The sequence below is a fragment of the Diadema setosum genome, chromosome 8 (assembly GCF_964275005.1).
Source record: "Diadema setosum chromosome 8, eeDiaSeto1, whole genome shotgun sequence".
NCBI lineage: Eukaryota > Metazoa > Echinodermata > Echinoidea > Diadematoida > Diadematidae > Diadema > Diadema setosum.
Genome location: NC_092692.1, coordinates 28495709 through 28511989, shown reverse-complemented (window position 1 = coordinate 28511989; position 16281 = coordinate 28495709). Strand labels below are relative to the sequence as shown.

The 16281-nt window shown below is 38.8% G+C and overlaps 1 protein-coding gene across 1 annotated transcript; it reads right to left on the bottom strand.

Annotated features, from left to right (window-relative positions):
* Window positions 1–10791: 10791 nt before the first annotated feature.
* On the bottom strand, window positions 10792–13082 carry LOC140232182 (uncharacterized). The gene is made up of 2 exons (XM_072312321.1): window positions 11742–13082; window positions 10792–11142 (listed from the first exon to the last, which is right to left on the bottom strand). The coding sequence occupies exons 1-2, from the start codon at window positions 13009–13011 to the stop codon at window positions 10796–10798; spliced, it is 1617 nt and encodes a 538-aa protein (XP_072168422.1). The 5' UTR covers window positions 13012–13082; the 3' UTR covers window positions 10792–10795.
* Window positions 13083–16281: the final 3199 nt, after the last annotated feature.

The following is a 16281-nucleotide window of genomic DNA, read 5'->3' as shown; positions in this document are numbered from 1 at the left end:
ATCATCAGGCAGTTTTCTGACCTTCATCTTATTTACTTATTTGCATCATCACGTGCGATCAACATGTAAACGTTTTCAGCATTCAATTCAAAACGCATTAAAAGTAATGTACTTTTTAATGGACATTGTACAGGTTTAATTTGAATACTCCTTTCTTTCGTGAACTGTTTGCCCATATCCGAACTCGAATACCGTACTCGGAAAGAGCCGGCGACAAGTGGAGACGAAGTTGAATAACCATCATCGAATACATTTATGCGCATTTAATGAATTTGAATGTGCCCTTATGCGAAGTTGGTTGCCAAAATATTAGTCAATTTGAACGAAGAAAAACGATTCTGAATGACCGTATTTTGATGTCTGAGCAAATTTGACGGAAATGAATGTCTCTAATATGAAACTGATAATGACAAAACAATAAAATTGGCCGAGAAAACCTCTTATCTCAGGGGGATTTCTCTTTGCCTTGGCAGATTAACCGACGGGAGTAAAAATTGTGGATATGTGTGAGGAGAGTAAGCCTGATAAGGGTACACTCAATTAAGATACGGTAGAATTCAACGTGCAATTTATTAGCGCTAAAATCTCCGTCTGAGATGACTTGTTGGCAAAGTGTACGAGCAGACCAAGAAGAGACAAAAGAATAAGCCAGTTCGGGGTTAGCTCATGTACAGATGGGTACAAAATAATGACCCTTCTTCTTTCTCAGTTGATTAGGCACTCCACTAGTCTTCAAGCAACAGAATGCATTAGCTTGCCCAACGTAACAATTCATGGAATTCACCAGTCATGTTCAAACAAAGGATGTACTCGCGTAGACCAGGTGATCAGAATGATCCATCAATTGACACTTCGGAAAACATCCATTTATTTTGCATTGAATGTAATGACAACCTTCTTCTATTGATATTGCTAGATACTGCTTTTGCTGCCAGGTGGATGTGATGGCAAGCACCACTTTAATAAAGGATTACTTGAATAATCATTGGATCACAGATGCTTATCTCAGTGAATATAAAAACCAACATGCTCTGCTGGTACAAATGACCTTTTTCTGTTCATGCTCAAAGTGGAACCCCGAACTGGCTTAATCAGAATCTAAACGAAACAAATTGATGTATCCAAATAGCTAGAATAGACCTGAAACATTGTTGAATCTGTCGTGTATCTGACAGAAATTTTCCCCGCCAAAATTTCGCAACACCCATCTCTATGAAGAGTTCCCTTTATTTGTTTTAGCTGAACGAGTGTGAGAACCTTCGGCGACATCGGAAACACGAATACACAATTCACTAACCCCATCCTCTCTTTGTAACAAACTTTCCCTTTTTCCTTTTTTTTTTTTGGGGGGGGGGCGTTGTCAAAAAAATAGAAAAAAATGTTTACACGAATGTGATCCGCGGTATTCCCCGGAAAAACAAAAACGAGAACGTCATTTTTCCCCTCTTTACCACGGAGGGAAAGAGAATGAGAGATAAGGAAAATGTCCTCAGCTCATTCGTTATCATTCGGCGTGTCGTTAGGGGAATTTCCACCGTGTTATACCGCGTTCCCCACGTCACCATAGTAACATATTGCAGAGTCTGAGAGGTTACAGGGATGAAAAATTAAAGGGACTGTACAGTACTGGTTGAGGTAGAGATTCATGTTTTGAACATTCCTAAATGAGATAATGAAAAGCCTCTTATGAAATATGAAAGAGCATGTAATTTTAAGAAGGATTCAACGTTTATTTGATGAAAATTGGGTTTCAGATGGCTGAGATATCCAAAAAAGTTCTAATAATAAAAGGCGACATGCCCCAACTTTATTAGTATCTCTTTGTTTCACCTTGTTTTTGGATATCTCAGCCATTTCAAAACCGATTTTCATCGAATAAACTTTTGATACCCCTTAGAACTGCATGCTCTTTGACATCTCATAGAGTGGTTTCTGAATATCTCACAAAACGTTAAAAGCTAAATCTTCACCTCGACCAGACCTGTACACACCCTTTAACATACGACGCATATGTACCCTCTTTCCATTATTACAGGTATTCGTCCTCTCTGAGAGGTTTAATAATAATAATAATAATAAACTGTGCTTGTATAGCGCATATCACATTCAGGGAGAAGTCTCTATGCACTTTAAGAATGAAACAATACGAGTAAAGGAAGTAAGGTGAAAATGGGACAGGTAAGTAAACAATAGAAAATTAAGATTAAGCTGACACTGAGAAACACTGATGGCCATGAGCCTTATCATTGCAAAAATAAATATGTTTTCAACATTCTTCTAAATGAATCAATTGTTTCAGCATCTTTAATTTTATCAGGCAGACTGTTCCATAATTCTGCTGATGCTACAGCAAATGTTCGTCCTCCATAAAATTTGGTGACAGTCTGGGGACAAACTAAGAGAGACTCGGATTTTGAGCGAAGATTTCTAGTCGGATGATACCTTTGGATGAGGTCTTGGAGATATGTGGGACCCAGACCCTGTAAGCATAGGAAAGTCAGCGACAGTATTTTGTATTGCACACGGACCTTTATTGGTAGCCAGTGCAATTCATGTAAAATAGGAGTGATGTGGTCATGCTTTTGAGCATGTGTCACCAATCTCGCAGCAGAGTTTTGTATCCTCTGAAGCTTGTTTATTTGCATGTCAGGAAGACCATACAGAATGCTATTACAAAAATCAATACGTGACATCACATGAGCGTGAACAAGTCTCTCTACTGATTTCCGGTTTAAGTACTGTCGTATTGTCCCAATTTTATGGAGTGCGAAGGATGCAGCTTTACAAATATCATTTATGTAAGAATTCAGCGTAAGATGTTTGTCGAGTCTGACACCTAGCATATATGTACACCTAGCATATATGTACATATATGTACAGTGTAGTCTCCTTTCTGCTGTGGATGCATGTATAGCCTTGTGTCTTTGCAATTATTTTATGTGGACAATCTGGTGGAGGCTAGATATAGGTTTTATGTATAATTTTCAAAAAATGAAATCTGACGAAGGAGTGTGGGCTGGTCAATAAAAAACGTGGCAAACCAATGATATCTCTCATTTCATTGCATATTCACTTGTTTTAAAACTGCATTTAACTGATTGTAATTAATATCAACGTTTCTTGAAAACAAGTAGAAACAATCGACAAAGAATTCCATTGCTAATTCTCATCCTATGTCCCATTTCAACTTCTATCGTTTTGTTTGTTTCTAATATAGTCCTTTAACCAGTCAACTTTATCATGGAGTAGATTATTTCTTCAAACGTATACGCGTTAGGTCTGTGACCATGCAGTATGAACGACTTAAAGGGGCATTCCAGACAATTTTCATAACTTCACATAATGTAGTTCATAAATCGACAGCTCCATGTATAGATTTGTGGAATTTATTGTGGTCCTTGAGCACAGAAACCAATACTCTGAAAAAAAAAAAAAACTTAAACAAATTACACTGAACAGTGTTGATGACATAGAGCCTCACATATTTCAGAAATTATATAATCAGTGTAATTCCATTACAATACTGTGTATAATGTATGCATGCCTTCTTCTTTTGATCTGCTTCCTTGAGCCCCAGCTCAAGTATTCTTACGGTGAGGCTGCATGTCATCATCCTTGTTCATTGCAATTTGTTATAAATTTTGAAAACATTCTTATTCCTCATCCCAGTCACTATAAATTCTGAAACTCTGTACTCAGCATAACTAATTTATAGTTGTTCAAATGTAAAAGTCTGAAAATCATCTGGAGGTCTCCTTTAACAACCCTACTGATAGAGTTCTTGTCCATTGAAGATGGAAGACATTATGAATGGATTAACCAGGAAACCTCCATTGAAACATCATTTTTCTATTTCCAACCAGGGAGGTGAGAGGGTCCCTGTTCCACCTGACACATCCACACCCGCAGAAAGGCTTAACTCACTCTCATTTCTACTACCCCCATCTCCATCCAACGACCCATTCCTCTCCCTCATTTAAAGAAAAAGGGAATTGATAAATTATTTCATGGCGTATAAAGTGACAATGCAGTGAACGTCGATCAATCATTTGCAAACAGTAATTCACCAATGCTCTCCCACACTTCTCCCTACTGTTTAGATCAGACAAGCGCGTCGTTCCATTCATTCCCTCCAACACGGTGCAAGATGCATACAACATGTGCATCCCTTTCAAAATCAATGTGAACGCACACACATCTCGTTAAAAAAAAAAAAATCAATATTAAGTCAAGGAGAGGTCATCTTGCATGCGCTTCATGATGACTTCGCCTCGATCTGTTATACTGAGCAACTGAGTAACTGAAGAAGTGAATCTGATACGTTGTACAGTCCGTGGGCGGCTTATAGTGATGGGGGTATAACATGTAAGTGATAGAAACGTCGCTACATACTCGCAGCACCTGAAGTATGATACATACTCAGCACAATCATTTCTCTGGGTACGAACGGAGACCCCACCGTTGTGAAAACAGTAGGGTTGCCTACAAAATGATAATAGTATTCTACGCTCAGCACAATCATTCCTACATCTCTTAATCCTTCAAAGTAATATCATAATAATTATCAAATGGAGCCTTGACAGTTGGTTATCTAAGTTTGTCTTTGACAAACAAAACGAGATGCTATCACTAGTTATTCTGCCACAATTTAAAGCACAAATCTTTACGCTAGCTCTTTGATAAGCTGGATCAACACAATCATGACACTGCACATGAATAGAAACCACGGCTATTCGTAATTACCTCGGTAAACCTCCGGTAATACTCGGTCACACGCGGCCCCTGGTCTGCGGTTGATGAAGCGTCTGGCGAATGCGTACCTGTGCCTGCCCTTCAGCCCTTTTATGTGGCTGTCATCGAGTTCAGCGCCCAATCCTGAGAAGCTAGCACTTCGCATGGATTTGTGTAAACTTTCACTTCCTGTGATATGCGATACAACATTGCGCAATGCCCCTCGATGACTGCACCTCGGTTACTCGGACGTGGCCAGTCGTGCTAAATAGTGCGCATGCGTGTCTCGGGGAAACCCCACAAACCTTTGCACCCTTGGGTAAACTGAGAGGGCGTGGTGTGCCCTCTTCCGACTTTTTTCTTTTTTTTTTCTTTTTTTTTGAGCGGTTAGGCCTACACAGTTCGTTATTCCCAAGGTTCTTCAATCAGGTCTATGAAAATTCTGAACAACATTCTGAGGGTTCGTCAGTACGCACCTTCTTTTCATTTTCGGGTGAATGATTTCGAGCAGTATTTCATTTTCGGATTATCGAATGTTTGGAATAACGGCTTGGGTGCAGATCGTGATGAAGCGTAGACCTCCGGATGACTTTCAGACTACTAGTATTACATTTGAACAACTTTTATAGTTATACTGAGTACAGAGTTTAAAGGGATGGTACAGTATTAGTGGATATGAGAATTAGGCTTTTAACTTTTTGCGAGATACCAAGAAAACACTTATGATACACTGTAAAAACATCGGTGTTAGACTTAACACCATGGGTGTTAAATCCAACACCGATCAAGTTTCAATAGAGGACCAAACCCACAGGTGTAGAAAATGTATTGTGATGGTGTTGAAAAGTGTTCACCTGGCACTTCGTGGTGTTAATTTGACACTGTATCTGGTGATATTTTTGACACTGCGCTGGTGTTTATTCAAAAATGGCACCGCATGATGTTGATGTGATATTGCTGGTGTTAATGTCAATGGTATAACACCCGTCCAGCTTCAATAGGAGACCACACCAACTGGTGTTACTATGGTGTAAATGTGTTAACACAATTTTCAAAAATCAAGTACTTTATCGGAAAATTCTTGATTGTCTTGTTGAAGTTCAAAATCAACAAGAAGTGCAGTAACTAAGAATTTAAGAAACTATTCAAAAAACAATTTCACATTTTGAAATGACATCCGGAGGTGTTAATCTAACACCATAAATGAGCACCGAAAATTTAACACCAGCTCGGTGTTTCATATTTAACACCGGACTTTTTGCAGTGTATAGTACAGAGCATACCATTTTAAGAGGAATTCAAAGTTTATTTGATGAAAATCGGGTTTGGAATGACTGAAACATCCAAAAACAAAGTAAAACAAAGCGATCGTAATAAAGTATGGGTCCCAAACTTTATTAGAATCGCTCTTTTTTGGATATCTCAGCCATTTCAAAGCCAATTTTCATCAAATAAAAGTTGAATTCCTAACAGAATTACATGCTCTTTCATATTTCATAACAGGTTTTTCATTATCTCACCAAAAAATGTTAGAAACCTGAAATTAGGTCTAAACCAAAACTGTACCATCCCTTTAAGCATTTATAGCAATTGGGATGAGGAATAAGCATGTTTTCAAAATCTATGAAAAAAAAAATTGCAATGAGCAAAAATGATGACGTGCATCCTCACCATAAGAATGCATGAGTTGGGAATCAAGGAAACAGAACAAAAGAAGAAGGCATCCATAGATTATACACAGGTAAAATTGCTAAGCAAGCGGTATTGTAATGGAATTACACTGCTACATATTGTGAGGCTCCTACGTCATCACCACTGTTCAGTGTAATTTGTTTAAGATTTCAGAGTAATGGTTTCTCTGCTCAAGGACCACAATAAATTCCACGAATTCATTCATTAAATTCATTTCATTTATTTCATTCTTTCTTTCTTTTCGGCAAACATAACACGAAATGAGTCAGAAGATATAACATAGGCATGTATTCAACTTTACGTGGTAGATAATGGTTAACAAATACAAAATTATACATGCATAAACCGGCAAAATACAAAGTTATGTCTGGAGAAAAAAAAAAGAAAGAATTGAGAGGTCCACTGAAAAGCATGCTTGTAAATTGTGAACCACTCAAAGGATTTTTGTGAATCCTTTGAAATCTATTCATGGAGTTGTCAATTCACGTACTACATGATGTGAAATTATGAAAATCGTCTGGAATGCCCCTTTTAAATGAAAAAACTGCTGTTATCAGCACAACTGCACAACTGTCTTTTTTTTTTATCTTAAACGTAAATGTGAATGTGAGTGTGTGAAATATCTATTACGATTTCTGTTGGGGAACGGCGAAAATGCGATAAGATTACCTAATAAGGCTTGATGAAAGTGTATACTACAATCTCAGAGCATACCCAATCGTGGTTGCTACGTAATGTTTTATAATCCATTGTCGATAATCGGCAAAATAGCAACAGCACCGATCTTCTGCGCTATAACAGAGTGAACGGCATGCAGCTTGTTGGAAAATATGGATATTATGGCACGCTTGGTCATCACGTAACATTCTACTTATGCCTACTACTGAATGGGGAGGACGCTTCGGGAGTAATACCCGTGTGTTAAAGATCAAAATGATTTTATACCTTTGATCTCAAAATACTCCAAAACAACTCAATATCCTGGCAAATCGCATCAGCCAGACGAGTTTCTTTGAAGACCATTTCGATGTTATTGCAAGCAAATTTCAATAGTGGAAGATCAATTTTGAGTCCTTCATAAAGACTATGTTTTGGCATTTTAACAGACGAGTTAAGGACCAGTGTTCGACTCATGAGTGCAAGTTCGCAATACCTACTTTTTTGTGCTTATTGTAGGGTGTCAACTCAACAATAAATTGTGCCATGAATATGAAATCTTCTCCTTGTTAAGGGAACACCCGTTTCCAAACGAATGATGCAGTGCATACTAGTACCAATCAAACTCCTATACATTTTTTCCCTCCTCAACGTCTTTGCAGGTTGTGGCGAAATACGTGTTCTCAGGATATTGTAACCAAAAAAAAAAAATGAAATTGAAACATTCAAATATCGTGACACTCTCAACAGACACACATAGAACACATTCACTCACGCTCCTACACAAGCACCCACGTTATGAACCCTAAATAATCGTAAAGAGCTTTTAACACGTGAAAAGTGATTTTACCCTCATGCAATTGAGAATAAGACAGGCACCATGATGGTCTAGACACATCGCAAAACCGGTGTGTGGTTCACGTTGTGATAACTTTTAGTTTCATTTCTTATCTTATTCACTTTTACTCACTTTCTTTCCTTATTGTTTTGTATCTTTTTTTTATTCATATAGTCAACTGGGTTCCATGACATTTGTTTCTGCGACAATTGCTCCCATGAAATATCTGCGCACTAAGCCAAGCATAAAAACTACCCACAAACATAACCCCGACCCTAATCCTAATCCTCACGTCAAACTTAACCTAAAACCATATCACAACCCTAACCCTGTACTAAGTCCTTGCAGAAAATAAAACCGGAGCAATAATTGTCGCAGAAGCAGAACCGTAATTGCCCTTACATCTCACAAAATCAATGCGTGTGCGAAGCCCCCATTAGTTTGTATCGTCAAGACGCTTAAAAAAAGGTAGCCCTGATCATCTGTGTTCAAATAATTTCTTCAGCAAAAAAAAAAAACAAACTAACATACAAATGCGGCCGAAAATAATAAGCAAAAAGAAATGAATGATAAAGTTGTAAAAAAACAAACAAACAAACAAACAAAAACCCTTCAGATGTGTCTCAGTTGTGTAAACCAAATCAATTCACTTCAGTGCATAACTGAAATCCCAAGATAATGTTTTTTTTTATTCTTCATTTTTTTCTCAACCCAGCTCTGGATCCCATATAGATATGAATCAAAATGTTAGTAAGTTTTGCAATCTATACAAAAACCAAACTTGTCCCTCGCAGAAGAGGAGAAAAGACGATAATCATTTCCATCCACGAGACTTGAAATGTTCATTCTCAAATAGACTATACTCTCCTCACTCGAATTTCTTGTTGTTACCTTGCACTCCTCCTCTCTTTGTTTCTATTACACACACACACACGCACACACACACACAAACAAACACACACACGCACACGCACAAACAAACACACACATACACTCACACACGCACACACACAGGCACGCATTACATGGTTATAGTATTATTTATGTATCGTAATCTTTAGAATCCCTTTGTTTGATTAAAAAAAAATACCATATTTGTATCAAACAGTCATGACATGCGAAGAAATATAGCACGTGTTAGACGTCAGTCAGTTTGATGTGTATCAATTACCATTATTTTAGCACTATGGCAAATAGCCGGCCTTTTAACTGTTTTAACTTAGGAAGTCATGATGATGACTATTGTCACGAATATGAAACTAAAATACAAGCAAAACCTAATAAAACAGAATCAGAAAAGGGGGAAAGCACTCGATCTACAATTAGATGTATAGTCTTCCCTTTGTTTTCCGTCTTTCTAAGACTCATTATGCCATTTTCATGCAATCGTAAATTACTGCGGTAATTATGAGTCTTTCTTTCCTTTCCCTTTTGTGGGTGTCTTTCGGTTTTTCTCTCTTCTTTTCCCTCCTTCTCCCTATCTCTCCCTCACTATCTCCTCCTCTCTACTTCTTTCTTTCTTTCTATCTTTCTATCTCAATTGAATCGCAGAATGCACTCAAAATAATGACTGATAGGCGTGAAACTAAAAGCAAGTCCAGATGATAGCACGTATGGGTAGATTTGATGTAGAGTTTTTATCGGAATCTCGCGACTGTCAGTTGATTTATCAGTTTATGGTGTTTTTTTTTTCGGTTTTTTCATTGTTCATAGGGCGAAAATCTGAGGCGTTCCCAACACACAGCCAAATGAACAAAAACGTAGCATGCACAAATGTTATATTAATGATGATAATGATGATGACGATGATGGTAATAATAATAATAATAATAATAATAATAATAATAATAATAACAATAATAATAATAATAACAACAATTATTATTATTATTATTACTATTATTGTTTTTTTATTATTTTCATTGTTATTATTATTACTAATATTATTATTATTACTACTATTATTATTATCATTATCATTATCATTATCAAAATTATAACAGCAAAAAAAAAAAAACAACTATCAGTCAGTTCTCCATGTTTTTACCTGCAAGTTGTATAGAAATCAGAAATATATATAAAAGCACTAAAATAATTATTATTATAGAGTTAAGGAAGTCACAAAGTTTCGTACATTATTTCTAAAGTAGCAAATGAAAATTCTACTCGCATTCTACATTTATGAAAATGTGTAATTTTGAATAATGCAGTTGAAGGTGTTTTCCTTATTTCTGCAGATAATGAGTTCCAGTGAACAGGGGCAGGTGCTGGGGAGGCTTTATTGCCACAATGTTTGTGTTTTAACGGATTGCACAGATAGGTTTTTGTGAGGAGGAGCGCATGCTACGTGCCGGGGTATATTGATAAATAAAGTTCTTAAAAGAAGACACATCCATACGGTGGGTACAGTGATATAGGAAGTCGGTGAAAATTGAAGGTCGAATTTTCTTCAAAAGATACAGTATGACATACATTTATTTTCGCAATTATACATGAAGCATTGAACATGCTTTACACAGATTAACGCGCATGATTATCTATACATAAACCATATGCATGATATGGTTGTGTGTCCATTGGTATTGACTATAGAAGCATAAAGGGTGACTAACATGTCAGAACAGCCAACGACTTGGTTCATTACATCTTTACCACGTGAGTGCAATCTAAATGACGTATTGTATTCTCTATATTGAAGACAAATAAAAGATATAAAACATGCATATTAGATTATTTGCATGATAGAGTAATGAGTGCACACTGCTCCATAGCAGTAACATGCATTGGATGCAAACAAAAATGTAACGGAATGCCTAAAAATCTGTCTGATTTTCTTTTGTTCTCTCACTTAATTTTGTTCTTTTTTTCTGTATTTTGCTAGAGAGACAAATGATGCACATTACTGGACAGAATTCTCTCAATGTCCTTTTTCAAAGTGCCACTCGATTTCTCCGCACCGCCATCTGCGCTGACCAATGACGTCTTCCCTTGGACGATGGCGGGAAAGTTCGACGAGATGGAAGCGGCGCTGCCCATGTCGTCTGACTGCGTCACCGAGCTGTCCGCGGTGCTGCGCGGGGAATACGTAGATTTTCCTGCATCGACGTCGCGTTTGGAGAGGTCATCGTTGTTGCCATCAGGCCTGCTATTGGCTTCGATGAATCGCTTCCGGGTCAGTTGTCGCCTCAAGCTGGGAAAGCGAGATGACTGGGTCGATCTCTTCGCTGTATGCCAACAAAATAATGAACAAGAGGGGGAAAAAGTAATGAAGGACGTATAAGATGTTGGCTGTCATTGAAAAAAAAAAATGTATTAGAGCACTGGTTGGGCTCTACAGAACCAAGAGGTAAGCAACGATGCATTCGTTTTCATCTCGAGAGCTAGGAAACTACAGAAAGTTGATAAATTTATTGGGGGAATTTTCCCTAAATATACGTGTGGATTTAGTATATAACGGAGCAATAATTATTAGTAGAACACATCAGTCAGGTTTGGGGAAATCGGAAAATTCGTCGAATCGTTATGCTTCTTTGTTCATTTGTTGTTGTTTTTTTGTTTCGCTTTGTAGTTTCGGTGCGATGAGAAGAATACAACAGTGCATAAGAGAATTCAAATTTCTTTTTTTCAGTGCTTACGTCCTTACAGACAAGGTGATATAGACCCGTGTGTATAAATGGGTAGATGGCAACGCTATGGTGATAATAATGGCAGGGCCCTCTGGTAGAACAATGTCAACACTGAAGAGGCTACTCCGAACAAAGAACACCATATTAATGTGATTGTAGTATATCATTATCAATGTATATCAATACATTATGCTTACAAGAAGCAGAGTTTGATCTTGGAGAGTCAAGACGACTCGAGTTGCTGCCATCCTTCGCCTTGATGTTGGCCAGAACCATCCTCTGGAGCGCCTCGTCCGACAGTTTCACGCCACCCTGGGGTACGCAACACTCCATCTGGCAGTCAGTGTGCTCCGGTGAGGAGGGGTGCTCCGGTAAAGAGTTCTGATGCCGGGTAACCCCAGGTCGAAATGTGTCCGTCAGTTGACCGGAAAAGAGACGGAAGATCTCGGGTAGATCGTTGTACTCTTTGATCTGATCTTGACCGGGTGCTGAGGGGCTGTTGCTGACTGGCTGCGATGACTGGTCGCAGTCATCCTGACGGGCCGACGAGAGGACTTCCGCGCGGCCCTCGCGTGTAGTCGGAAAGTCGCGGAAAACCCTCCGGAAAACCTCCGGGGAGGAGTCACAGGACGAAGAGGAGCCGGAAGTCTGGCTGCTGTAGCTGGAGCTGCAGGTAGACTTTACATCACTGAATTCGCTTCCTTCACCGCCATCGAGATCAACGTTCCTCCTGTCCACAGACCCGCCGCTGAAGATGTCGTCGGAATCGCTGTCGCTCCCACAGTAGGCGTACAAGCGAGCGGGTCTTCGGCCCGACTGTGATTTTCTGTTTGACTGTTTGATTTGCGGCAAGAAGTTGGTCCTGATCTGCCCCTGCCTCGTCGTGGCTTCGGCCCAGTCTAGCGCGCTCCGATGATTATTGTCGCGTACTGTGACTGATGCTTTGCCTTGATTCAGGAGGATACTCGCACACACATCGTTCCCAAGCCGAATGGCCTGCATGAGTGGCGTTATACCATCCTTGTTTGGCACATCGATGCTGAGTCCGTATTTCTGTAGATGTTCGACGAGGAGTTTCACCATGGCAGCGCTACCGGACGTCGCAGCGTGAAAGAGCGGGGTGCAGTCGTTCATGTCGGTGTCGTTGAGATCCAGCTCTCCGTCGCCGTGCTTCATGAGCTGTTCGAACACGTCGTCGAGTCCGCGCAGGCACGCCCAGGCCAGAGAGCTCCGCCCGACGTAGTCCTGATGGGAGACCAGTGCCCCGCGGCGGAGCAAGAGTCGTACTATCTTGTGCCGATGTCGAGAGTTCTCGATGAACATCGCACGAATCAACGGGGTTTGTCCGCATGCATCCGTGTGGTGCACACCGATGCCAGAGTCCAGGAGAAGCCGGACCTGCCGGGGCCTTCCAGATGACACAGCACGCAGCAACGCGTAGTGGCCGTCCATGCTATATTCAAACATTTTAAGGAAAGCAGAGAACAGAACGACCTTTGACGCAAGAGGCTGAATGTTTAACAAGACAAGAAATTAGATTTAGTCTGAAGAAATCCAGTGGCCGTCCTTCCCTATATAACCCCGAGAGACGAACTTGACCTACAATCCGTCAGTGTCAAAGACAAGAACTCCACCTGCCACTTACTCACATAGAATAAAAGACGAAAGATTTTCTTTTCACTGGTCAAACAATGAACACCGAAGAAGCAAGTGTTACTGACACTTGAGCTGAGAACTGAGGAAGACTAATACTTGAATGGAGTCATTAACACCCTTGTAAAGTAGAACCTTTGTCAATACGCGAGAAGTGACAGGTAATTTGTCACACTTGCGTGGATACATACCACTGGCATTGCTGTTAATGACTGACTGGCTTATCTTCAGGTGAATTGACACTGCAAACTTAATTCCCATTCAGATAGATCGCTGCATACGAGGAGGCTGTTTGAAATTGCGATTAACGTGCCTCTGAATTGAGACATGACAGTGTTGTCAGTCATCTTTTTCTAAAATTGGGGACCCTGTCGAGGAATAATGTGTGTGCGTGGCTTGTCAAAAGGCATCATCGCTTCACGTATAACTTGCTAACTTGCAGAGTGCTTATTGAAACGTTACCAATTTCCAGTGCAGTTTCTTTTATCATGATTTCATGTACCTATAATCCCTCCGTCAGCTTATTGTACTTGAAAGTCAGATGATACTGTGGTATTTTACTCTCATGAAAATGTTACTTCACTTGTACTTACATTGAATAAAGAACTTTGTATGTTAAATGAGTGGTTTAAATGCAATAAATTGTTTTTGAATTTTAAGAAAACAAAGTATGTCTTGTTCCATTCCAAAAGAAAGAAAATACCACAAAATCTTTCTCCAATACAAATAGAAAGTGCTGTTATAGATAGAACTACCACAAAATCTTTCTCCAATACAAATAGAAAGTGCTGTTATAGATAGAACTGAATCAATAAATTTTTTAGGTATTTTAATCCATGAGTCTCTCGATTGGAAGTGTCACATTACAAACATCACCGCTAAAATATCGAGAAGTATAGGAATTCTATCTAAAATTAAATCTTTTTTTACCAAGAAAAACATTGTTTTTTATTTACAATGCTTTAATATTACCTCACCTTAACTATTGCAGTGAAATTTGGGGCAAGACATACAAAGTTCATATTGACAAACTGTTCAGATTACAAAAACGTGCGGTACGACTTGTAACAAAAAGTGATTTTCGAAGACCGAGTCTACCTCTTTTCATTAAAAATAAAATCATTCCTATATTTGAACTTGTGCAACTTAATGTATTGGTATTCATGTTTATGTATCATAAAGGGATACTCCCTTCCATTTTTCAAAACATGTTTAGAACAAATTCGTCATTCCATGCATACTCAACCCGTTTTAAAGATAATCTTCGAGTTCCAAGTTGTCGCTTAACAACAAGGTCTCATTTTATTCGATTCACAGGGGCGCATGAATGGAATTTAATTTCTTCTGATCTTAAATCCAGTACTATACACTTACTCGTTTCAGAACCCTATTCAAACGTATTACATTTAAAAAAAAATATCATCCTTGACTGAGTAGACTTCAACAGCTGTACTTTTTCTTCTTTCTTTATCTTCGTTTCTTCACCCTCTCACCAATCTCTTGCATTGCATTTTTTACTGAGTGTATGCTTGCGTATGTCTATGTGTATATTGTAACGTAATTCTGTACTTTTTAATTTACTCCTTATGACAGAAATTTCGATATACTTAAATATGCTTAATTGCATTTTTGTTATTGATTGTTTAATTGCTGCAAAGGGGCCCCATAACAAGCACTAGTTGCTTACAAGGGGTCCCGGCCTTTGAATCTTATGTCTTTTATAATGTGCAATTTTTTATGTTGTATCATACAGTTGCCGAATAAATTGAAATTGAATTGAAATTGAAAGGCATACCGGTATATGATTCTGAATTAATACGAGATGAGCACGATAGGGGTGTGTTTGTAAAATGGCATTTCGTGTATTAATGTGCTTGTGTATGTTTGTTTGTGTATGAATGTGAGTGTTCGTGTGTGTGTGCGGAGTTTGTGTCAGTTATAGTTTATAGAGAGAACAGACAACACACTGTATTTACTTTTCCGAAGTTGGTTTTAAATAAGGTCCATAACATTGCCTTGTTATTAACCCCTTCACTTGAAACTTCGGTTGTTTGTTTGCTTATTATTTTGTTGGTTTGTTGTTGTTGTTGTGTTTTTTGTGTGTGTCACATTGTCATGATATAATTGTCACTTTTTATGCATACATGTTTTTATCAAATGAACATGAAATACAATAAATGAAATGAAATATTTGTTCGTTATAGCTAACTTGAACATGGCATGGAATTGCAAACTCTCATACTTTGATGCCAGATGATGATATTCTAAAATCAATAATTCTTTTCAAATGGCTAAGCAACTATGTTTTCATTCTCCCTACAAATCCATCATGGTGAACTCTTAACAACTCGAGTAGAATTTTATGATTTTTTAAATTTCTTCTACTTAGTCATAAAATCTGAAGAGAAAATCCCGTTAAGATTTCTGTGCAGCAACTGGTTGACTTGTGAGACCGCGACATGATATTGCATACTGCCTCTGACGTTCTATCGTGGTCAATTTCATTACGAAAGTGAGAATTTGCAACACTGAAAGCTAGCAAAATGCACTGAACTTGGTGCCAGCTTTCACAAGTGAAAGTTTGCCAAATGCACTAAACGCTCGATCTGAAATGACTCTCGCAGAGAAGGATTAAAATGTTACGAAACACCACAAATTCTGGCACTACTCTATTTCCCCCTCCGCCCCCGCCCCCTCCCAACCTCTCCCAATGACTTGCTAAGGATCTCGTCTATTATACCCCTACATTATTTACTTTCTCACTCCCATCCCCACTTCTCTATCAATCAAGTCGCATTAGTCTCAATTAGTGCAATCTATACGCACAATGGCGCCCTCAAGATTCAAAAGAATGAACTTGTCAAGTCACTGTCACTTCCCGCTGGCTGAACACGTTACAAAAGAGGAGACAAGGAAGCACCATTATACCCCTTCGCGGAACACACGGATCTTTGTCCCGGAAGAGTATTGTCCTTTGAGGGCATCCCACGGAGATGTACATCTTTGTATAATAATATGGTCCTGAAAAGATGTTTGTGGCTATAAAGAAAAACAATACAATACAACAGACGTCCATCTTCTTGG

Excerpts from the sequence above, each read along its gene's own strand:
- LOC140232182 (XM_072312321.1), bottom strand. The coding sequence starts at position 13,011 with ATGTTTGAATATAGCATGGACGGCCACTACGCGTTGCTGCGTGCTGTG. Across the intron at positions 11,143-11,741 it reads AAGATCAAACTCTGCTTCTT|CGAAGAGATCGACCCAGTCA; the intron begins GTAAGCATAATG and ends GTTGGCATACAG.